Source organism: Mustela nigripes, chromosome 2 (genome assembly GCF_022355385.1).
Source record: "Mustela nigripes isolate SB6536 chromosome 2, MUSNIG.SB6536, whole genome shotgun sequence".
NCBI classification, from domain to species: Eukaryota; Metazoa; Chordata; class Mammalia; order Carnivora; family Mustelidae; genus Mustela; species Mustela nigripes.
The window spans coordinates 215,924,950-215,949,478 of NC_081558.1; the positions used below are offsets into that span (position 1 = coordinate 215,924,950).

The following is a 24,529-nucleotide window of genomic DNA, read 5'->3' on the forward strand; positions in this document are numbered from 1 at the left end:
GGAGACATGAATATATGACATGACGCTTTTCCTGTCCCCTAATCGTCACAGCCACAGACGTGTTTGCTCTCCATCCCGCAGCGGCCCAGAAACTCAGAGGCCGAGTGAGAGTGCTGGACGTCAGCTACGTGGACGCCCTCCGTGACGCGGGCAGCCAGGAGTACCGGGACTTCCACGAGCGATTCCTGAGGACGGTGAGTCGGGAAACCGCCCCTTCCTTTTGGGACTCACTGAGGGGGGCAGGTAGAACCCAGTCGCAGCCAAGCAGGACCTAGACCTGTAGGTGCTCAGGACCCCTCCCCTCCTGAGGAAGCTGGACGCCCCCAGGGTCCACCGCGAGCCACCTCAGCAGGGGGAGCCACGCCTGCCCCCCACAGTGTCCTCCTTGGGCCTGGTAGCTGGGGAGCGAGGCTCCTTCGACGGGGGACCCCGTGGGGGCAGGAAGCTTCACGAAGGAAACATTTTTAAAAATTGGCATCTTTATCAATACCCTAAAATTCACGCTTCTGGCTTGGTGCTGTGGTTGAGCTCTTACCTGTGAAATTGTGCAATGGTCGCGGCTCATTCCAGAAGGTTCCCATCACCCCCAAAAGGAGGCCCTGCCCGTTTGCGGCGACCCTCCCTGCCCCCCGCCCCCTGGCATCCCTGACCACGGCTCCTGGGCTCTGTCTGTGGGTCTGTCCGCCCTGCCCTCTCCTGCGCCCAGAATCCCCCAGGAAGGGACCGTGTGCGTCGGGCACGTCCAGGGCTCGGCGGGACCTGGCTGCGCTCTGGGCGGGACGGCCCGATGGGGTGGCCGCGCACATTCCCTCGCGGGCTGCACGGTGTGCGGGCGCCCGTGGTCCCGGGGGCGCGAGGGGGCTCCGCTGGCCTCCCTCGTCGTTCCGGGGCTGCCCCGCCCCACCCGCGCTCCCAGAGAGGCGGCCCTGCCGCAGGCAGTCCGGGCGGCCGCCCCGTGCTCCTCTGGCTGGAGGTCGGATTCCCCTTTGACGCACGGAGGGTGCTCTCGTCGCGACCACGGGCTTGTCTGGACCGTGGCTGTCAGGTCGGTTCCGGGTGACCCGGCTCCGGGGCTGGACCTAGTCGGGGGCTTGGCAGCGCCACCTGGAGGCGGGGCGTGGGGCGCGGCCCCCGGAGCCCCCCCCAGCCCAAGGGCGGTACTAGCCCCCAGAGGGGTCCTGCCGGCTCCAGGGAGTACCCTCTGGAGCTGGGACCCGGATCTGGCATCTGGGAGATCTGGGGTCCGGGATCCTGCCTTACTTGTTCTGGCCGCGAGGCTCCTGCCCAGTGCGCGGAGTCAAGAGTCGTTGCTGATTCCGGGCTCTGGCCTCTTTGTTTCCGAGATGGTCACGTGGAATTTAGCGAAGCATCGGTGCACAGAGCTCTGGGGGCCCGTGCGGCAGCCCCACTTCCTGCATGACCCCTTCCTCTCCAGACCGCGGCCTCGCTCGCCTGCTTCTGGGGACGGTTGTTGGTTTGTCTGGAGTTCAGGATAGCAAATAACTGTGCAACATGTCACAGAGCTAGAAGTCGAGGACACGTTTTGGGAGGTTGTGGGTTCACGGGACGCTGTGTCCCTTGTCACTTCTTCGCGGGGGCCTGGAACTTTGCTTTGAGACGGATTCGAAATGCAACCCAAAATGTCTTTAGCCCAAGCCCATAACAGATCCCTCTCTGGAAGTCCAGGGCAGAAAAAGAGAGACAGAAGGACAGAGACAGACAGACAGACAGACAGAGAAGAGCCAGTTATCCCTATGTGATCCCTGTGTGATGGCCCGGGTGGCCATGGGTGACAGCAGATTTGCTCACGGCTGTCCCAAAGCCAGGAAGTGAATCCATGAGCCTGTGCCTTGAGCCACCCACCTCCGGGGTCCAGATGAGGACGAGGTTTTCTGTGCAGCCGGACCCTGGAGGTGTGTTTTTCCACAGATGACTCGGGCTGTGTGGACTGCTTAAAGCCACAACAGTCGTGTGTCTCTCTGGGCCTTCTGGCCACGAGGGCCAGGAAAACCCCACAGCGTGCGAGGCAGGTTCCGTTCAAGGTGGCGGAGTGGAAAGCCAGGGGGAGCTGCCTGTCCCTGCAGGAAGGCTCACAGGGAAGCCGTTTCGGGGAAGGAGGGGAGAAGGGGACGGGAGCTGTTCTGTAGGATCAAGAGTAGGGGGACTGTTCTAGAAAGCACACAGCGAGAGAGAGGTGTCCCCCCACGACCACCCGCCCAGCCCCTGCCCTCCATGGCCGTGCGCTGAGAGTAGCAGATTCTAAATGCCATCCTGAGCCCCCCTTGGGGAATGTGTCTCCCCAGGATAGGGCTGTCGCATCTTGCCTGCACCGGCCAGCAGACGTGCCCTCAGGGTGGCAGGGACTCTCCCCAGGGCCTCAGGACCCACCGGCACTCGTGCTGGGCTTGGGACACAGAACACAGGCCCGGGCCCAGAACTAACTGTTGGCTTTGGCCCTTTTGCTGCTGGCCAGACTCCCAGCAGCTGCCGCTTGGGTCAGGGGCCTGACTTCTTCTCGGCGGGCGGCTCTTTTCACACGTGGGCTCTCCAAAGGTGCGGGGGTCCTTGCCGGCCGCCATGCTCCGGCTCGTGGACACCGGCGGGGTCCAGATGGAGGTGACCGGTGTCACCAACGGCAGCGTCGTGGTGGAGTTTAACCTGCTGATCGCCACAGATGTGGATGTCCACGAGGTGTCCGCCGCGTTCCTCGTGGCCTTTCAGAACGCGTCTCTGCTGGAGATGGCCGGAGGGGACACCTTCATCCAGGGTAGGTGGAGGTCTGGCCCCCTGGAGACGGGGGACAGAGAGGCGGACAGAGGCTGCCTTCTGCTTTCCTTTGGAAGATGTCACCCCCAGTGCCTTCTCTCCGGGTCCCCAGGCGGGATGTAAAAGCCGGGAGCAGACAGGACCCTCAGCTCTCTTACCGCTTCTGTGTAGTTTCTGAAGGTTTAGGGGCTGGAAACGTTCTGGCTCGAGGCTGTGCAGACGCCCGGAGATGCTGCCCCCTTCCAGCGGCCGTGCCTCGCCCTGGGCCTCCTTGGCACCCACGTGACTGGGCTGGGGACACCCCTGTCTCTCCCTGTGGCCACACTTCCTCCCAAGCACAGTTTCCAGGGAGATCCTGATAAAAATGATGGAAAAGAAAAGCAGGGAGAGGAGACGATTTAGATTTTTCTCTCAAGTCATAGTCGTCCGCTGGAGCTGTCGGAGCCCAATGCCACCAACGGGGCGGTTTCCGCAGCACACGTGCAGTTCTCGGCCCTGGAGGCCGGACGTCCAGGGTCCAGGGGCCGGCTGGTTTGTTTTCTGCGGCGAGCCACTCCCTGCCGTGTGGACAGAGCCTTCCCGCTCTGGCCTCTCCCCTGGGTGTGCACAGAGCCCTGGTGCCCCCGCTTAGAAGGGTCCCACTTTATGGGCTCGTTTAGCCTCAATTACCTTCTCAACACCCCATCTGCAAATACGGTCACAGTAGCAGCTGGGGCTTCAACGTATGCATTTTCTAAAAAAATATTTTATTTATTTATTTATTTATTTAATGGCGCTAGTATAAGCAGGGGGAGGGGCAGAGGGAGAAGCAGGCTCCCCGCTGAGCAGGAAGCCTGACACGGGACTTAATCCCAGGACACTGGGATCATGACCTGAGCCAAATGCTGATACCCAACCCACTGAGCCACCCCCAGGAACCCCAACATCTGCATTTTAGAGGCAAAATTCAGTTCATAGCATGTGGCATACTTGAAAATAAACGACAAACATCTTAGAGTTACGTGCACAAAAACAGAGACCATATACGTTACTCTTCTGGTTTGGGGAATGAGAAGCGTTTTCTAAGTTAAAAATAGACGACAAGCCCACAGAGGTGAAGGCTAAAATAGTTGATTCCATAAAATGTCACTTTTATATTATGCGAAATAAAGACCCCATTGTGAAGAAAGTAACACCCCAAACATCGCTTGAATAACGTGAAAGTTACAGCCCCGTAGAGGGAGGGACCCCCACATGTCGAGAATAAGGGCAAGAACCGGGGCGCCTGGCTGGCTCAGTGGGTTAAGCCTCTGCCTTCGGCTCAGGTCGTGGTCCCGGGGTCCTGGGATCCAGCCCCGCATCGGGCTCTCTGCTCAGCAGGGAGCCTGCTTCCTCCTCTCTCTGTCTGCCTCTCTGCCTACTGGCGATCTGTCTGTCAAATAAATAAATAAAATCTTAAAAAAAAAAAAAAGTAAGGGCAAGAACCTGCGCGATCTGTAGGACGGAGATAAATGACCTGCGCGATCTGTAGGACGGAGATAAATGCAGGCCAGACCGAGCCGACCACGCAGGACGGAAGAAACGCAGACGAGTGGCAAAGACTAATAACCACAGACGTTCTCACTGAAATGGGCCACGCGTGTCCCTCTGGGGGCAGTGGGGCTCTAGCCGGAAGCACCGGAGACGGCAGAGTGGGCCGAGGCGGGCCAGGGCTGGGGGAACAGGATTTGCTCCGCTTCCCGGGAATCAGTCTGACGACGCTCACTGAGAAGATCCCGGCAGGACTTCAGCCTTCGGGAGTCGACCTCGGCTGGGACCATAGTTTATACACAAAGACCCCCACCCTTGAGAAGCAGAAGTTTGCAAGCGGCTGATAGCCCCGTAATAGCGGGGAAGTCAGGCAGACTGAGTCAGGGTAGCTCAGCGTAGAGACCAAAGCAAGCAGGAGGCAGAGGGCCTTCTGCGGGGATGGGCTTGCCGCGGGGTGTCTGGGCCCGAGGCCGGGGGCTGCGGCTGGGGCTGGCGGCCTGCTCGTCCCCCGATGAGCTGCTCTGCTGGTCTGCCCAGCACCCTGGGGACCAAGAGCCCTCTTTCCCCAGCGGCCCCCGCAGACGTCCGGACGCCGGCCAGAAGCAGGTGCCTCCCTGTCTCCTGAACTCCCCAGAACCGGGCCACTTTGCCGTCACTCCGTAATTTTCAACTCCACGGCCCGACATCCAGCGTGGGGGGAGCTGTGTGGCGCTCAGGCCCCGTGACCCTGTGACCATGTCCTGGCTTCCTTCTGATGTCGTGCAGATTACGACGAGTGTGAGAACCAGGAGCACGACTGTGAGCCCGGCGCCTCCTGCCGCAACACCCTGGGCTCCTTCATCTGCAGCTGCGTGGGCGGCGCCCCCCGCTCCCCCCTGGAATATTCTGGAAGACCCTGTGAAGGTGAGATTCCCATGATCGCTTCTCTGAGACCCTGTTGGGTAATCTGTCTCGTAAGGATGTTTGTTCACAGCGTGCCTCCTTTCCTAACGCGGCTGCGTGTTGTATGTCCCGGACTCGTCTTCTAACGCGTGTGACTGTGTGTGCCTGTGTGCCCGTGCACACGTATGTGCCCCCGCATGCTCTCCCGTGCGTCTCCAGCTTCCTGGGTGACACTGCAGGTCTCCAAGTGCCCCTGATGAGAAAGGACACACGTAAGGTCGGCTGTGTTCTCTCCTATCCTGGAAGTTGACCTCCAGAGCCTACAGCCCGTGTGAGAAACAACACGTGGGAAGTGTTTCTGCTCGGCCCCTTCTCCCCACCCGGTGCTTTTCCTGTTACGTGGGGCCTCAGTGGATTCAGTGTTGACCCTGAGGGGACCCCTGCCCTCCAGGGATCTGCGGTCTAGCGGATTGAGACGGACGTTTATACAAGTAAACATCTGTCACCGGGAATATGGAATGTGTTCTGCTTGAGGTAGAAGCAGGAGTCTTGGAGGGGCTAAGTGGTAGCAGCCCCATGAGTGTGGTCAGGAAGGGCTTCCTGCAAGAGGTGTCTTAGAGCCATTCTTAAAGGCCGGCTAGGCCAGCACTAGGCAGTGGGTGCTGGGTCCATGCAGGAGTGAGAACAGAGCTCCTGATGGTGCGCCTGGCCTGGGTGCGGTGTGGGCTGGCGGAAATGTGGGTGCCCTCAGGAGATGGGGGGAACAGAGTGGGAAGCCGGCTGCCGAGAAGCAGCCGAGGTCGGTTGAGACGGCAACGAACGCCACAGGCAGGGTTTGGACCGCATCCTGGAGACGAGGGAGCTAGACGAGGGGACAGAGCAGTGGGCAAGCCCCACCGTGAGAGAAGAGAAGACAGGGGCCCGGGTGGCAGGGGCTGGGGCCGGGCCCAGGGAGCAGGCTGGGCTGTGGTCCAGTGGAGGCTGAAACCATGCTTGGGGGAAGCAGGACACTGGATCCAGAACTGGGGACTCCGGATCCTGAGAGTAAACGTCATGAACCCACCTCAGAGACTAGAGGGCTTGTCCCAGCAAGTACGCGGGCTTGGCCCACACCTGGCATCAGCCTGGGAGAGTCCGGGGGGGGCAGAGGGCACCCTGGTTTCCTGGCTCACGGGAGCCCCCGGCAAGCCCAGCCTGACCGCGCTGGAAGCTGGCAGGAATGTGCGACAGGTGCCTGTGTGCGGCTGTGGGTGGAATGCTCAGTCCTGGCACGCGATGCTCTTCCCATCTGACCTCCCCTCACCCCCCCACGTCCCCTCCCCGCTTGCACGCCGCACAGTCTGGGCTTGGGCAGCAGACCCCAAACACAGACCCAGCCTTGGGTTTCATCTTGTGCCTTGCAGATGACTCTCCCAGCAACACAACCCAGGCCCCCGGCCCCTCTCTGGTTCCAGGCCCAGAGCAGCTTCCCACCCCAGCAGGAGCTGGGGCTGCCTCTGTGCCAGGGACCAGCCAGGGCCCCCAGGAGCCACCGCAGCGGCTGAGCCTGACCGAGGCGGTCAGGGTGCTCTGCGAGATTGAGAAGGTGGCCATCACCATCCAGAGGCGTTTCCTGCAGCAGGAGTCCATCCCCGAGTCCTCCCTGTACCTGGGACACCCATCCTGCAACGTCAGCGACCACAACAGCACGCACGTGCTCCTGGTGGCCGGGTGGAATGAGTGCGGGACCGTCGTGCAAAGCGTAAGGGCTGGGGGGCTGGGCTCGGGGGCACGTGGGCGGGGCAGTGCGGGGGTGGGGGCATAACTGTCCCAGGGGACCAGGGAAGACTCTGCACCCCAGGGTCTCTGTCTCAAAGTGGGGGACCCAAGAAAGGCGGGGACAGGATAGGGCCAGTTCTCACCAGGGACCAGACTGTGCCCTGGAATCAGGGGGAGTTTTGAGCTCTGCCCTGCGGAATTCTGGTACAAAGGGCCTGGGGTCAGTCTCAGGGTTTAAAGACGACTTCCAGTGACTCTGAAACATGGGCAGGATAGATGGCCAGTGGGAGAGGAAAAAGGCAGGAAGGTGGCTGCAGGGGTGCATGTCTGAGAACGTGCGTGTGTGTGAGTGTGTGCGTGTTTGTGCACACTGGGCGAGCGGCTGGTGTGATCAGAAGGACCTGAGCCGAGGCATCGTGGCCTGCGAATGGTTATCTTCACCAGAGTCCTCGACAGGCTCGGGGTCCTGCCTCTGCCCACACAGAGGGGAGCCCAGTTAGGGCCGCCCGGCTGGTGGCGTGTTCTGTCTCCCCTGTGATCTCCCCTGGTCTGCGGCACCCGTGCTGCACGGACCGGCTCCAGGCCCTGGTTCTTCCCAGCCTGGCTCGAGGCCACAGTGAAAGCTCCGGTGTCGCTCTCGCCTCCCTCCTCCCTGCCCTGTGTGCGTTGAGCTGCGGGAGGAGGACGCAGTGTCCTCTGGGCACCCTGCCTCACCGGACATGGGGGAACAGGGCAGCCCTGGGCACGGTGGCCCCCTGAGAAACGGGCACCCCTGGGACAGGATGTGAGGAAACGGACACGGTCCCCAGATGTGTGTGGAGAGGACTGTGTGCACAGCCAGGGGACACGGGACAGTGGCTGGTGAGGGGGGCAGAAATCTGGGGGCGTGACCAGGTGGAAGGTGTCTGCGTGGTTCTGGGGGGCAGGGTTCTGGGTTGGGGGGGGGGGGGGGGGGGGGCGGGTGTGGGCGGGGGGGCGGGGGGACAGTCAGCAGAGGGGCTGGCCTGGCGGTGAGGACAGGGAGGTTATCCGCCTTAGCTAGGTTGGTCCACTGGGCAGGGACTCAGCAACACGGACTTCAGCCCCTAACAACCTTGTGACAGCAGTTGGAGGCCTTGTTTCCCAGGACAAGGTGGGGAGGCGTCGCCCCGTGGACCCGCGGGCTGGTGTTCTGAGCCCCTGGTGACGGTTAGGTCCCGGGATGCACGTTTCCCCAACGGGACCTGGAGGCTCAGCAAGGTCAGCAGGGGGTCAGGGTGTCCCTGCCTCCGTGGACCAGCCTTGTGGCCTCTGCGACTCTGCCTTTCCCGGGGCCTTGCAGGGTCCAGGGAGGCAAAGGTCGTCGCACTCAGAGGCTTCTGTGTAGAGCCCGGTCCTTGCTCTGCGCGGGGACACGTGGGCCCCAGGGCACAGGCTGGGCTCAGTGACGGATAACACGGCAGGTGAGGGGCAGGAGAGCCGGGGGCCAGGCGCTAGGGCTGCGGGGTCCGCGTGCACGTGGACCTGAGGGGGACCATGGCAGGGCGGTGCGCTTGCACAGTGGGTCTGCTTGCTTCTCTCCAGTGTGATTCCAGCCTCCTCAGGGGTCCTGAGTCGAAGGGGCCACCAGGATGTCCCCAGGGACCACAGAGCCTTTGTCAGCCCCCTTCTACCCTCCAGCCAGCACAACTTAGACGTGGCCCTGGGGCTTACCTCTCTTTCCTAAGAGAAAGCTTCAGTTTGGAGCCCCCAAGCCCCGAGGCAGCGACGGGCTGGAGGGCGGGCGGGGGCAGGGCATCCCCAATCAGCACACTGCAGGCTCGCAGACAGACTGAACGGTGCTGCGGGAGACGACACGGTCAGTGCCGTCGCGCCGTGCAGGGTGAGTGTCCTGCCGACGGCCAGGGTCCCAGGCGGGCCAGCGCACTGGCTCTCTGCCTCTGTTTCCCCGAGCTGCACGGACACGACGGCTCCAGCTGTTACCTTCAGTGGGGCTCAGGCCTGTTCAGAGCAGAGGGAAATGCGTCTCCGGAGAGTCATCCCAGCCCCGGAATCCACAAAAGTTCTTGATGTTTTTGGTACTTGCCAAAACCTAAGATTCTCCAAACATGGACTTCCCACAAACACGATGGAATACGTACAGTTCGCAGGTTCCGCCGCCGCCTCCTCTTTCCTTATTTTGGGGGGCGGGGGAGTTAAGCAGTTTAAATTGTACTGACCTCCCGATTTTTTAGAAGCTAAATCTAAGGCTTTAAGCCCCCCCAAGTCTGACATGCTGTGAGCTGATCGTGCAGACGATGCTCAGAGACACAGTGGTCCGCGCCCCAGAAGGTTCACCAGCGTCCACGGCCATCTTCCCAAATTCTACGGAGACAGTGAGGAGCTGGCCAGGGTGTCTGAGGCACTTCCCAAAGCCGTTTTCAAAGGCACCGAATGACACAGCGAACACGTACCCCGGCCGGGATGCCCGGGGCACAGCCCATCGGACACTTGACGCCGCGTCGGTTACGACTCCACGCCCCCAGGAGCTTCTGCTTCTCAGCTGGAAGGAGCCGCCGGACATACAAACATCACGTAGATCGATAACTGTTCCAGAGTACGGAGGGGCAGACAGACGCAGACACAGAGACAGGTGCACGTCCCGAAGTGTTTCCATGCTTCCGTCTTTGGATAATGCAATCAAGAATGTAGGCAAGTTTGTTCCCCGAAGCTAAGGCATCACTAGTCCCTACAAAGGAAAATGAGTTCCAAGAATTCACGTGGTTTTCAGTAATCTAATTTCACCATTTATACGAAAACCTAGAGGCAGCAATGATATCCAGTAACTTCCGACATAAGCTAATGGTTTTTGGATGTTGTCCATTTACTGGGGCTTGCGTGGGTCTGTGTCACAGACACACGAGGGAAAACACACTTGCTGTAATTTCTCATAAGCAAGCAACAAGGAAGGAGCCGGTGTGGGAGCCGGAGACGCAGAGGAGCTCCGAAAACGGTTCCCCGCAGTGACTTCAGTCCAGAACCCCCCGCCGGCAGCCACTCCCCCTCGCGCTCCTGCAAACTTTGCACCACCCGTGACCCACTCCTGCCGGAGCCCGACTGGCCCCTGGATTCCACGTCTCTACCAGATCTGTGGGTCCCAGCAGCACGGCTGGTCTCCCAGTGTCTATTTTCAGCCACCGTTCCCTGGCAGGCTCTCCGAGACCAGACGCTCTGCTGGCCACGCCACGTCCGTGGGCTCCTGCTTCAGTGGCGGCGTGGTTCCATGGATGCTCCCAGATGCGGCTTCTCAGCGTGATGCTTCAGCCGCAGCCCTGCTTCCTCTTCGTGGACGGCCGGCTTGTCTGTTTCACAGTTTCCCGGTCTCTTGTCTACTCCCGAGACGCCAAGGCCAGTGACTAGCCGAGGCCACGCCATGCCCACCGCGATGCGCCAGCCACGGGCCGTCTGCAGCTGTCCTTGGCCGGCGCCGGGCCGCATCCTAGTGACAGCGTAGGGTGTGCCTGTGAAGGCACGTGGGTCTTGGGAAGCCACCACGATCCAACTCCAGGCCACCAGCGAGCAAAACGCCGTGAACGAATGTCACTTCAGGCATTTGGTCCAACGACAGCCTTGGCTCAGCTCCAGTGCGATGAGGGGGTTTTCACAGAAGTGTCCGTCCCTCCTACCTGCTGTCCACTGAGCACATCGGGCAGCGGCCCGCCCCAGGCTCTCCGTCTCAGTTCTGGGATCTGGAGAAACTCCGGAACGCTCACGTGCTTAGTCTCTGTGCTTGGTCTACAGGCCTCACTTCATGCTCGGGAACGGGCTCAGCCTTGTTCCGTGGGGGCTCATGTACTCCCACGCCCCGAGTCCCCGTCACAGTGACCGTCCCTCTCTGGAGTTTGTTCTCGGGCTCCTTGTTCACCCGGATGATGGTGTGGGGACAGAGATCTGGTGGTCCCACGCAGACTTCAACCCCATGATTTTAGCTCGATTTCTTTGGGGAGGGGCTTGCGCTCTCACTTTCAGGAATGTGCTGGGGGATTGTCTGGGAGGAACCCCGTCCGTCATTTGGGGTGTCAGCTGGTCCAGTTTGCCTCTGGTTTTCCTCTGATGGGGAAAACAGGCGAAGGACACAGGCGAAATCAGGGGTCGGCACTTGACATGCTCTTGGGCGTTTGATGTTGGGAGAAGATGGTCAGAGTGTTCGTATTGGGGACAAGCTTTAGGGAAGAGCCACCCTCCCCCGGCACCCAGAACCGTGGTCTGCTGGCACGCTGGGGGCGGGGCTGCTGGGGTCCGGGAGCGCACTGATGCCCGTTTGTGTTCAGAACATGACGACTACGGTGGTGAGGACCATGCTGAGGAACGACCTGTCCCCCGACGCCGTCATCCACCACCTGAAGATCCTGAGTCCCATCCATTGTGCCTTCCAGAACGACCTCCTGACGTCCTCGGGCTACGCCCCGGAGTGGGGGTGAGTGCAGAGGTCCTGCTGCCCCACCCCAGCTCACTCTCCCCGCTAGCACCTTCGCTTTGGATTTCTTTACGGTTTCAATCACTTGAGGACCCTTTTGTGAGACTGACAGTGGCCAGACGTGGTTAGGAACTACCAGCTCCCCTAACTGTTGTCTTCACGTCCAAACCTGGACCAATCAAAGAAAGCCAGTGTGCGCCCTAGCCAGTCACAGGGGACGCCCCAGTCCTGGTGAGCCCGCCCATGGCTTCCCCGTGACCATGCCTCACCGGCCGCCTGGGGCCTCTCTGTTCCACTGGGAAGCCAACCCCCGCCCCTGCTGGTCCTCAAGTCTCCTCCAGACCCTCTGGGGGCTGTCACCCCACTCCAGCCGGCTCAGAACAGGCAGCCTTTCTTTGCCCGGTCCCGCTGGGCGGTCTGCCTTTACTTTCTCCTCCTCTGGGGTTGCTTTCTGGGGAGCAATGGGAAGGGGCGGGGTCGCAGAAGCGCACCTGCCCAGCCCACCTGCTCTGGCAGGGTTTACACCATTATCGAGGACCTCCACGGCTCCGGGAATTTTGTCACCGAGATGCAGCTGTTTATCGGGGACTCCCCTATCCCCCGGAATTACACCGTGTCTGCCAGCGATGACATCAAGATCGAGGTGGGACTCTATAACCAGAACAGCAACCTCAAGGTGGTCCTGACCGAGTGCTGGGCGACGCCGTCCAGCAACGCCAGGGACCCGGTCATGTTCCTCTTCCTCAACGACAGGTGGGTGCTGGCTGCGGGCTGCTCGGGGGGCCTCTGAGTTCCCAGACCCCCACGGAGAGGCGGGTCTGGGTTTTCAGTGACGCCCGAGTCTCGGGGGACCGGGAGACCTGGCAGTCCCTGCCTCCCACGCACAGCGCGGATGGTGTGTGCGCAGGGGTGCAGCCGGCAGTGCAGGTAGACGGGCTGGGGTGCAGAGGGGTGGCTCCTGACCAGTGAGTCTGGTCCCTCGCTTCCCAGCTGCCCCATCCCCAACACGCACACGCACGTGATCGAGAACGGGGACTCCAGCAAGGCCCAGTTTAAGCTGAAAATCTTCTCCTTCATCAACAACTCCATCGTCTACCTGCACTGCCGGCTCCGCATCTGCATGGACTCCCCTGGGACCACATGCAAAATAGTAGGTGGCGCGCTTTCCCGGACGTGTGCCTGGACTCGCGTCCCCGCGGCTCTGAGGAGGGTCGCTCCGTTAGCTGGGGCCCAGGGCCGGGCTGCTCCGGGGCCCAACTTTTGGGAGGAGACACGGGGCCCTACAGCCTGAGCCCCATAAAGGCACAAAAGGAGGTGTGGGCGGCGGGCAGCTCGTGGGTGGGCGGTCCACGTGGTTGTGGCTAAGCTGCCTCCGTCGGGAGGCTGTAACACCGGCTGGTCATCACCGCACACCCCAGGCCGCCCCCGGGGCTGTGGGGCTTCTCTTCTCCGTGGAGAATGCATACCTGGGTATAAACACGGTCCTTTAATTTCATATTATTTTTAGCAGCATGGACGGAACGCTGTTGAATCCCAGCCACCGTGATACTGCATAGGAGGGTTCCCCTTCTGTTCATCCTCCACTCCGGGATCTTGAATAATTTTATATTCTCATTTCCTTAGCTGTTTAACTGTGAAATGATGCTTTGTGGTCCTGAGGTGTGAAAGCCGTTCACACCAGACAAGTGCGTCGCGGACAATTGATGTCACTTTGTCTCATCCCGTAGACATTGCAGAAAAAAGGACTGAAAGGCACACAGACCCCAGGGTGACCGCCGGCTAAGGGTGGCCACCGGCACGCACCTGCTGTAAAGCCCGTCAGAAATATGAAGGGTATTAGTCGTCACAACGACCTCTGTGAGGAGTTGCAAGTCCCCAGAGTTTTTATGATACGACTCTACACAGTCCCTTCCACGTCCCCAGAGGAGGGCTGTCGTGCTGGTGTCCTTGGCTGTGAGCACGGGGCACCACGGGGCGGCTGAGGCAGCAGGACTGCATCCTCCGAGGGGTCGTGACAGGACCGGTTCTCCCGGTGGCCGGAGGGAAACTCATTCCAGGCTCTGGCCCTGGCGTGGAGACACCGGCTTCTCCCTGTGTCTTCCCAGCTTCTCTCTGTGCGTGTCTGTGTTCAGCTTCCCCTTTTCACAAGGACGCAGCTGGGCAGGACTGGGACCCACCCCAATGACCTCGCTTTAACTTCATCTGCAAAGACCGTGTTTCCAAATAAGGTCCCATGTGCAGGTGCTGGGGCCAGGGCGTCAACATCGTTTAGGGGGACATAGAGCAGGTGTATGGTGAGCGGGTCCCACCACATCCCTGAAGCTGTCTGCGAGGCAGAGTGTGGAGAGGAGCAAGCGGCTGTGGCCGGCCATGGAGAAGGCCGAGGAGGCACAGAGCTGACAGAGGGCCCGAGGGGCCCAGGGGTCTGGGGCTGGAGATGGTTCAGCCGGTGTTCTCTCGAACCTGCTTTCCTCCAGCCCCGGCTGCCCACCGGCCCTCCCGTCGCACCGGCAGAGCCCCGTGGTCCTGGAGGTCCAGGCCCCTCGGCCCCTTCCCTGCCTGAGCTCATCTAGCTGGTTTACAACGTCTGGATCAGAGTCTTACCCCGACAGTGACCACGTTTCTCAGAGCTGATGAGTTCCGTTCAACTAACTGGAAGTTTCCTTCATTTCAAAACAACAGAATTGCGATGACATCCGGTCCCCGAGAAGCCGGGAAGCGTCTGCAACACACCAGACGTCCTGGGGACCCCTCATTCGGTCTGAAGGTGAGTCGGTGACTCGGTTGAGTCAGTTAAAGAAAAGATGGAACTGGGTTCCGTCTCCCCTGCGTGTGAACCTGCCTGCCGCGACCAGGAGCCACGGCCAGGACGCTCCGTAGACCCATCACAGCGGACACAGCAGCTGGGTTCACGGAGAGCCCCGGTTCCAGCCTCTGCACGCAGAGTGGGGCCGGCCTCTCCCGGGAGCCCCTGGCAGGAGGAGCCCTTGTGGTCCTCAGGTCCCCGCGCGGCTGCGGAAGGAGCGGCGGGCGCTGCGGGAAGTCCGCTCGCTCTTGGACAAAGCGGTATTTTGAATTGCGTCCCACGAAACCGGTCAAGTTTCCTGACGTGGATCGATACACCACGTGGGTTGTGGAGGGAGGAAGGCGGGCTGCACCGGGTCGGGTTCTGCGTGCACGCGTGTGCCGGTGTGCGCACGCACGGGAAAGCTCTTTATTCTGGGCTTGGCTACAGCAGAAGATGCAAAAAAAGGGAAAAAAAAAAAAGAAGAGGCACAGCTTTCTCCCTTGGTATGAAAGTCCCGCTGGTCGATGACAACCCGTGCGGTTCCAGCGGCCACCATCACCTTTCCAGAAAAGCATTTTATTTCCTTTGAGATCCATTTTATTATTGTTGTTGTTGTTTAATTGGATGGGGGAATGGTGCGCTTTGGATATTAAGACAGAAACGGCTGGCTGTGTCCCAACATCTGTCCCTGTCCCTCGTAGTCAGTCGTGGAACGCCCAGGCTTTCGCTGGCCGGTGGCTGTTGGATAAATGCTCTCGTCCCCGGCCTGGCAGCCCAGGGCGGCCGTGTGCGTCAGTTCTGGCCGGTGACATGCAAACAGGAGGCGGAGTGACCGTTCCCGCAGGGCTGCCCCTCACCTGTCCCTGTCTTCCTCTTGCCTGGCGGGCGCAGGGGTGCGGTGGGGACGGCTGCAGTCCTCTGCCTGGAAGACCCTGAGGGCCTTGGGGACCGGAGCTGGAAGGAGCCCCATTCCCAAAGACCCCACAGAGCGAGTGTGCCAGCCCGGGCCTCTGACTTCGAGTTTTGTGCGGGAAAGAAAGAAACTTCCATGAGCTTTGCTTCTGCTGCTTTGGTGTTTTCTCCTTCTGTTACCCCTTTTTTGTTGATTTCCTCCCTGACTTTGGTGGCTCTCCTTGCTTCTCTGTATCTTCCTGCACAAGACCTTTGGGGCCTTGGATGTGGGGTCTGAGCCTGGGTCCGAGTCTGTTCAGGGCTTGGGAAGGGAGCCGAGGGAGCAGGAAGAGGGGGGGCCTCGTGGCTGGTGATTCCAACGGCTGCTTCTCATCCCAAGTATTTGTGAACTTGAAAAGATTCCAGGTTTGGGGCTACTGAGGGTGTGCTTCTGGAGCGGGGCTCCAGGTTCTGGGGTCTGCACTGGTCCTCAGCGGGTTCCAGGTCCCATCCTAGGACTGCGTGTTTCTTCTACCCTCTTCATTTTCTCAAACTTCTAAGGAGAACTGGTTGACCAGGTGGTCCTCATATGCATTTTCATCGATAGAAATGGGATTTCTAGTCTTTCGCAAAGAGTACAGATAATGTCGAAACTGCTGGAGTGGAAAAAGCCCTGGGTTTGCAGTTATGAGACCTGAGTTTGAATATAGTGCGTCTGGATGTGTGGTCTCGGAAGAATGGCTGAGTCTTCTGGATCCGAACCATCCTGCCGTCATTCCTCCACCCACCTACCCATCCCTCCATCCCGTTACCCAGCATTCCTTCCTCCGTCTGTCTACCCACCCCTCCGTCCGTCCGTCCGTCCATCCGTGCACACACTTACTCATTATTTCATCTGTCTCTGTGACAGGCCTACATGCCTACTAAGTGTCCAGCACGCTCCTCTTTCTCTGCGACCTGTGCACATGTGCCACATCGTGCTTCATTCCCCTCATCTATAAAATGGGAATAATAATAATTTCTACTTCAGACAGTGCCTTGTCCATCGAAATGACCGGACACGTGTTTGCTGTTATCATCTGTAACCGTTAGGGCACCACACTAACCACCACTGCAGAGAACAACAAATAGAATGAGGCTAGAAATCGCTGGGCTCCAAAACAAGCACCGTAATTACTCACCTTGTCCATCATTCTTTCTTACTGGGTTATTAGCTTTTGTTTGAGCCCCAGCGGTGCCACACAAATATATAGAAAAAGCATTTAGAAACATGGCATCTCCTAGTTGGTGGAAATTTCGTATTTTAACTGTGTACATGAATGGAATTCACGTTGGAGACAGGGGTGAGAAAGACGGGCAGACAGATCCCTTCAGGATTGCCCCCCTCCCACCCTGTGCCCACACTCTGTTCCCTGTGCACCACACTCGGGCCCCACCCCTCATGCGCACACTCTCTCCCCCCACGTGCGCCCATGCTCTGTCCCCCACAGGCACCCACACTCTGCACCCCTACATGTGCCCACAATCTACCACTGACATGTGTCCATACTCTGTCCCCTCTGTGCACCCACACTCTACCCCCCACAGGCGCCCATGCTCTCTCCCTTTCTCACATGTGCCCACATTCTGCATCCCCCCACGTGCACCCACACTGTACCCCCGACATGCATCCATGCTCTGCCCCCAACATGCACCACACTCGACCGCCCATGTGCACTCACGTTCTGCGCCACACGTGCACCCATGCTCTACCCCATGTCCCCATGCTCTGCCCCCATGTGCACCCACACTCTGCCCCCACATGTGCCTATACTTTGCCCCCCCATGTGTGCCCACACTGTACCCCCACGTGTACCCATGCTCTCCCCCCATGTGCCCACGCTCTGCTCCCCTGTGTGCCCACACTCTGCCCCCCTGTGTGCCCACACTCTGTCCCCCGTGTGCCCACGCTCTGCCCCCCGTGTGCCCGCGCTCTGCCCCCCACGGGTGCCCACACTCTGGCTCTGCCATCACCCTCACTCTCTCGGTGGGAACGACTGAGAATACTCGGGGATTCCCGGGAAAGCGGCCAAGCTCACAGGTTGGTACCCGGACAGGGGGCTGCTCGGAGCAGTGCCCAGCTTCTGATCCACTCGGCCTTCTCCTGGGCTCATTTGCCCACAAGCACCAGCCTTCGCACCACCGGTGTTAGTTCTCTGGCGCTGGTGCCACAGGAAACTAAGTGCACGGACTGGGGGGCTTACAACAGGAGGCCAGAAATTCAAGGTCAAGGTGTCACAGGGTTGGTCCCTGCTGGGGAGTGAGGGAGGGTCTGTTCCAGGCTCTCTCAGCTCCCGGCATTTGCTGCTCTGGCTCGCCTCGGCTTGTACGATCCCGTCACCGGGTCTCTGCCTCTGTCCTCACACGGCGCTCTCCCTCTGTCTCTGTGTCTTCATGTGGCTGTCTTCTTATAAGGACATGGGTCCTGTTGGGTTGGGGGCCTCTCCGGCTTCAGTGTGACCTCATCTGAAGCTAACCCACTCCATCTGCAATGATCCTATTAGTTTCTTTCAGTTGTAAAGCTTAATGAAATGGTTGGTAACCACCACCACCTTGTTCACCACCAACCCAAAACAGAGGCTTGTAGTTAACCTCTGTGCTGCGGTACAGGGTGGGGGGTTAGGACCTCAACGCATCTTTTTGGAGGACACACAACGGCACCGCGCATGGGTAATGTTATGGAAGAACCCGTCTGGGCATTGTCCCCAGCTGTGGGCTGCCAACAAGCTTGTAGCAGCATCACAGTTTTCTGATTTAATTTTTGGGATCGTTCCATGGCCATCAGCTTTGCTAGATACCTCATTACTGCTCCCTCCCTAGAGTTTCTTTGTCCAAAGAGGAAGAAGTAGTCTCAGTGATGTCTGCCCGATGCTCGAATGTGCCCTCATCCTCTTCAAGTCCCCGACGGCTTCGTGTCTTTGCAAAATGACGTTTGCAGAGCAACCCCGGTAACCGTCCTGTGCATGGGTGCGGGCTGCCCGAGCTATCCCGGGGGAGGGCCAGGTTTTTATTAAAAGACTGACAGGTGGTCTGCCTGCGGGACCCACGTGCGGCTCACAACACCCAGTTGGTCTCTTCTGGACCCGGGACAGCCCCACTGCTGGCAAAGGTCATGTTCTAGCATGTGCTCGCTCTCCACTTCTAGCTGTCTCATGTGCACTGGTGACCATTCCCGAGCCCCGGTAACCGGGGGCGGCGCTGGCTTGCGGACCCTGCCTGGACCCTCCGTTACGAGCCTTCCGCGGCAGGGAACAGGAAACCAAACCGTTCGTCCCCGGAGCTGGCATTCTGGGGCTGGCTCTGGGCTCCCCTGCAGGGCGGGGGCTAGCTGTCCTGTTCTCCCATTCCATTATGGCCCACTAGCAAGATGTCCCGCACCCAAGGCACAGGACGGGGGCAGGGGCCTGTCAGCACCCCCCAGAGGCTGGATCTGGGGACCGGCTGTGCGGTTGTTGTTGGGGAAGCTGGCTATCCCAGCTGGGTGCCTATGGAGGTTGAAACTGTTCCGGCAACCGTCCCCAGGGTCTTCCTCCTTCTGGAGGAGGGGGCAACCTAAGTTCCCAGCAGCCAGGAGGGGGTCCCCGATGTCGCTGTTGGACCACCTTGTTAACTGTGCACACCCGTGCCACACCCTGGGAGACCCAGAGCAGTGTCCACACAAGCAACTGCACAGGACAGGATCCGGGTGCCCCTTGTCCCCAGGTGGACATCCCGTGATGGAGGACGGAGGTGAACGTGATGCCGCGCCCTGTCCGTGGGTCACACCCACATGCTCGGGGCCCCTCGACACCCACCTTCCTCATGGGGGTGGACATCTCTCTTCCCTGGGGTGTGGGGGGTCAGGCCAGAGGGCTGGCTGGGGGCCTCCTCCTGTCTCTGGCCATGCAGGTCTCATGCAGTAGAGCTGAGGGGGAAGTTCCCACGCCACACGGGGAACTATCTTGAAACCAACCACCCGGCGGCAGGTCACCCATTCACAAGGCCTTCCACCCACCATCTGTCTCGAGGCTCAAAACCTTTCCGTCACCCCAAAGCAGCTCGGCATCCGTCTGGGGCCCCTCCATGCCCCTTCCCTCAGAACCTGACACCACTGTGCTTTCTGCCTCTGGCCTTGCCCGTTCCGGGTAGTTCCACAAGCAGGGTCCTGCTGCGTGGGGTCCTTTGCGACTGGCCTCTCTCACTCAGCGTGAGGTTTGGAGCTTCCTCCATGTTCCTTTATATGCCGACAATACCCCGTTGTGCGGACGGACCCCACTTTGTTGATTGGCCCCTCCTTTGGTGAACACGGGGGTTGTGTCCAGCTTCGGGTGCTGTGGATACCGTGGCTATGAACGTGGGTGTCTGGGGATGTGAGTCCCGATTTCCAGCTGTTTCGGGCCTGTGTTCCCCTCTACTGTATCGGCCCTTTGGGTGTGGGGGAGGGTCGTGGCTCTCTGTGCCGGGCGAGCCACGTGTCCACATGCCAAGCCCCCTTGAGCCCTCCACCTCCCCTAGCCATGGTCCAGAATGTTGGGCAGGTCAAACTGTCCTGCTCACTGTGCCCTTCTCTTGGGGTTGGGACGCCTGCTTGGTCACTTTGGGACCCCTGTGTGCACATGGGCACGTGTGGAGCCTCACGCCCTGGTGCTCTGGACCGGTCCGATCCAGACGATCACGGCACAAAGCAGCCGACCCCCGTGGAGCGCTTGCTCCGTGGCTGTTCCGTCCCACGCCCCCCGTTCCACCCGCACCGTGAGGTCGGAGTGCTGGGCCACAGGCGGTCCTGGGCACGAGGAGACGCGCCCCTCGGGGTTTGGGCAGACCCTCCAGCTGCGCCTGTTTCACTCCCTGCAGGTGAGCACGCAGGGGCGGAGCCAGGCCTGGGAACCGGCTACCTCGTCCTCATCGTGGTGGCCGTCTTTGCCTTGGTGGCGGGAGCAGGTGCCCTCGTCCTTGTGCACTACCGGAGAATGACCGGCAAATACAGCTTCAGAGCCGCGGCGGGCGACGTCAGCTACCAGGCGTTCTAGGAGTAGGAGGCCCGGCTGGCCTGCAGGTGCAGGAGGTGGGGGAGGCGCCATCCACGCCCGCATCCTGCCCTCATGGTGGGAAGCCACAGGACCGTCCCGGGCGGGGAAACCGACCGTCCGTTGTCAGGGACCGGGTTCTGTCCATTTGCACAAGCGCTAAGCCCACGGAGCCCGGGGCAGTGCGAGGGGCAGGGCGGGTTGGGGGGAGGGCCCTGGTGTGCCCCAACCGCGTGAGGTTGTTATGACCACTTTCACAGATGGGGACCTGGGGCAGGGGTAAAGGACTGACCTGAGAATGTAGCTAGGAGGGGACGGGGCTGCCGTTTGGGTCTGGGGTCCATTCCCTAAGCTGCTGGGCTACAGTGCCTTAGACTAGACACGAGCAGCCGGCCTCCTTAGACCAGCATCCACGTGACCCACGGGCCCTCCCTAGACTAGTGCACACGTGACCCACAGTCCCTCCCTAGATGGGCGCACGCGCATGACCCATGGACCCTCCTTGGCCTAGCGCGCACGCAGCCCACGGGCCCCTTCGCCGCCCACGCTCCGGGCGCATTCCTGCAGGAACCTCTCCTTTCCCGGCTGCACACTGACCCTGGCGACCTCCCTTTCCATGCAGGTAGCTGTGACTCAAACTTGGTCCTTAATTCATCAGGCATGGACCTAAGCTGCTCTGTCCCACATCCAGAGTCTGGAAGAGTCCCAGAGGTGGTGAAAACAGACTCTGACTGACTCCGGAGCCCAACATCCATGCAGGTCCCAGAGAAGCAACGCCCAGCTGGAGGGTGAGAGGAGCTGTTGGAGAGGGCGGCCGGGCGAGGGCGACGCGCAGAGCCTCAGACACGGGGCTCTTCAATCCAAGCATGAGCGCGGCTCTGCCATCACACAGATCACCCTGATAGCTCCGGAGCGCCCAGGCTCTATCATCCTAACTGGTCCAAGTGGCCCTTTCCTGTTTTGCTGACCATGGACATCCGTCACCCGCCACCCACCCCCCTCCGTCCGCTCACCTGCCCACCCACTCACTCGTCCTTCCATTGATCCAATGCTCTAACTTACAACATCTCACATTTGCAAAGATACCTGGCAGTTCACTTGGAGTTCTTTTAGCAATAGGTCAGTCGTGTACTGATAAATACTGCTAATGTTATTTCTAGTGGACGTATAGTTTCTTGAGCTTTCTCCTGCATTAGCAGTATATTGTTTTTATTTACACAACAGGAACTCAAAAGACAGTCTATTAATATGAAGGTCTTTATAAGTAGAAATAACATTACACACACACACACACACACACACACACTCCGTATTTCATATCTTTCCCCGTAGGATGGACTATTTACCCAGTACACAAAGGGAAACCGGAGAAGAAATGGGGCGAGTCATGTACATACGGTCACAGGATAAATGCATAAGGAAGTGGGTGTAGAATCTAAATTTTTATTTTAGAATATTTTCCGTGACACCACCCGGACCGCGCGTTTCACTTTATTTAAAACAAATTGAATGGTATCCGATAGCAAACACCTGAAAGTTCGGGGTTTTCCCTGAGGGACTTAGAATGTAACATGGTCATAGTTTTTAATTCATGAGATTAACTTTGTTGACTGTAACTCATGGCTACTAATACAGACCAGCTGGAGAATGTGACTAGTTTGATGTAGTGGATATCCTCAGAGTCAGTAAAGAATCACAATACGTCGTGTGTGTGTCTAAGCTGATTTGGAGCAGGAAGAATAAATTTCGTGTGACATTGAAACATGAGCGCGCCGGCTGGCCTGTTTGGTTCCGTCACATGCCGTGCTTACCCGGCAACCACGGAGGGCAGGTGCTGTGCTGGGCCCACTGGGGACACCCGGAATGTGTGTCTGGCTTTTCCATATATTCTGATAACTGGCTCAGGACCTGTCACTTGTTTTTCTTGAAAAGAGGCAATAAATGTTCCGTAGATCTGGGTTTCAGGGCCCATGACGGTGTGGGTCCCACGTGACCATCCCCCGGTACAGCTGCAGAATTAGAGATATTAGGGGACGCTCCCACAGTGGGACAGCGGGGACGTAGGGGAGCTGGAGTCAGACCTGGGCCTGTCCGGTGGCAAGGTCCCTGCGCCTGAGGTTGGGACAGTGAGCACGACCTTGAACCTTTTCCCTTTGCTCACCTAACTGTCGCAACAGTCACTGATCCCATTTTACAGATAAGCAAACTGAGGCTCAAATTTTAAGTTACTGCTCTAAGCTGCTCACAGTGGAAACCCAGACCTTGTCCCTCCTAGTTCAGGCTCTTCCTGCTACTCCAGAGCAGACCTGGTCGGTTCACTGGTGAAGAATGGGAGCCTTCCAGGACCTTAGAACCCAGGGACCCTCTAGCCTATGGATAGAGCAGCCAAGAGCTCGGCAAGGTGGTGGGCTCCGACTGGCTGAGGTGCTGGGTCCCTGGCAGACCCAAGTGCTCCCTGGCCCAGGATGTCAGGCTGATTCCGTCTGGGGGTCAGGTGGAGGGGAGAAACCCCGGCGCTCCCTGCGCACCCTCTACCCAGACGGCACTGCCTCACCGCTGCCACCAGATGGCGGAGCAGACCAGGGCAGAAGGTCCCTTTCTTTTCCCCGCGGTCACAGCCCTGTTTCCCCATTTGTTCTATTTTGCTCTATTTGAGACTTTTGCCAGCAAAGGACAGGGAATCTGGAATCGTTCTGCAGGTCTTTGGCGTCCTAGGACGTGAGCCTGCTGGGGTGCGGCTCTGGGGGTCGGGAAATGACGCCCATCTTCCAGGGTGGGAGAGCAGTGACTTAATGCCATGAGCTGACCCGTGTCCCTGGCGGCGAGCCCCGAGCGGACCCTGCCCTCCCACCAGGACTGCCAGGGGGGGAAGCTGCCTCTCCCCTCTCTCCCTCTGTGCCTGGGAGGGAAAGGAGACAGTCTCTACCTGCAGCAGAAACCCCTGGGAATGAGCTCGCAGCCCGTCTGGGTTCCCTCTACGGGGACTCGCCAGGGGGACCGCGATGCCGCGCGCAGCAGGTTCTCGGGGGGCTCCAGCAAAGCGTTGAGATCTGGCCGGCTGGAGGATGGAGTTTGCGCCACAGAGGAGAAGCGTTTCTGACCTAAATACGGCTTGAGCCTCTTGCTGGGTCTACGTACCCAGGAGGTTATGGTTAGACGGGGCCAGGGGCGTGTCTGGTGTGCAGGGGGAACCAGGGTGGCCCCAGGCTGGCCCCACGACTCAGGACACTGAGTCTCGGCTGGGTGGGGAAGGCTCATTCCCAACGCCAGGGACTGGAGGTTCTCACTTTTCCAGACACCAAAGTGGACACCAAAGTGACTGTGATGGGAAGAAATTGGTGGTAAGGTCTCAGCTGGGAGTTGCTGAGAATTTGCACCGTGCAAGGTGGCACTGTATTCTGGGAGTCAGGGTGGCGTCGCGGTTACGGGCACTGCCTCTCCCAGTGGGCCCCGTCACCTAGTTTCTCTACGCCTCCGTTTCTTCACCTGTGAAGTGGGGTTCATGCTGATATTGGTCAGGCAGCTTTGGGCTACAGAGTAGTAGAAGCATCAATTCCAACAGGCTTTAATGATAGACAGTCCATGACCGTTTGTGAATTAAAAGTCCAGGGCAGGGCTTCAGGTAAGGCTCGCTCTAGCAGCTCTCAAGGTTTGGCCCGTATTTGTTGCTCTCCTTCCATGGTCTCAGCTTCAACCAATAATTCCCTCTTAGTCCCCCCAAAACTATGAGAAGTAATCAGGACTAGAGCCTCCTTCACTCCTATGTGGCTAAAGAAAGACGGTGTCTCCCCCAGCCATTGATCGAAGGAATCTTGTCTTGGTTGAAACATCCTGGGGGGCACATCAAGGAGAATGGCATCCCGCAGGTCCATTCCAGCCTGCCAGAGGTCCCCAGAAACCACTGTGCACAGGAGAGAGACGGGCTCCCGGTTCTGATCTGTACTGCCAGGCAAAGGGCGGAAAACTCGAGGTGATTCTGAACCAAGTTCTAAAGCTGTTGGCCACTCCACCCCACTGTGGGGCTGGCCCGTCTCCAGGCTCTGTGGACTCCCATCTCAAGGGGTTTCTGGGGATGAAGGGGAAATGACACGGTCTTGTCAAGGGCTTTGTCGGCACTGCTCCTCGTGGGCAGACGATGCCTTCTTACGGGATCGTTCGCATGGGAAGGGTTCCCATCCCCTCCTGGACGCCCTCCCGGGGTGAAGGCAGCCTGACAGAGCTCAAGGGGCTCTCCGAGACGCTGAACCCTCTGGAACATTCACTGAGAAGCCACAGTGGGGAGCCCTGGTCAGGGAGGTGGGCGGCCCAGGGAGGAAGGCGGCCGTGGAGCTGTGGCGGCAGGTGAAGGAGCCGGTCGCTGCGGTCACCGTGCAGGAAGCTGCATCGCCGTGGCCCCATGTGGCCTCCCACCCCCGAGGACTGGCCTGCGAGAGGGCCTTCCTCGGAGCCGTCAGC

At 59.5% G+C, this 24,529-nt stretch overlaps 1 protein-coding gene across 1 annotated transcript in view; it reads left to right on the forward strand.

The window, feature by feature from the left end:
* The window catches only part of UMODL1 (uromodulin like 1), a 55,969-nt gene extending 35,892 nt beyond the window's left edge, over positions 1-20,077 (forward strand). The window contains exons 13-21 of the mRNA XM_059388398.1: positions 82-194; positions 2,554-2,767; positions 5,041-5,178; positions 6,561-6,898; positions 11,205-11,350; positions 11,867-12,103; positions 12,341-12,500; positions 14,033-14,117; positions 19,902-20,077. Coding sequence (XP_059244381.1) covers positions 82-194; positions 2,554-2,767; positions 5,041-5,178; positions 6,561-6,898; positions 11,205-11,350; positions 11,867-12,103; positions 12,341-12,500; positions 14,033-14,117; positions 19,902-20,077 — 1,607 coding nt within the window. The remainder of the gene's footprint in view (positions 1-81; positions 195-2,553; positions 2,768-5,040; positions 5,179-6,560; positions 6,899-11,204; positions 11,351-11,866; positions 12,104-12,340; positions 12,501-14,032; positions 14,118-19,901) is intronic.
* Positions 20,078-24,529: the final 4,452 nt, after the last annotated feature.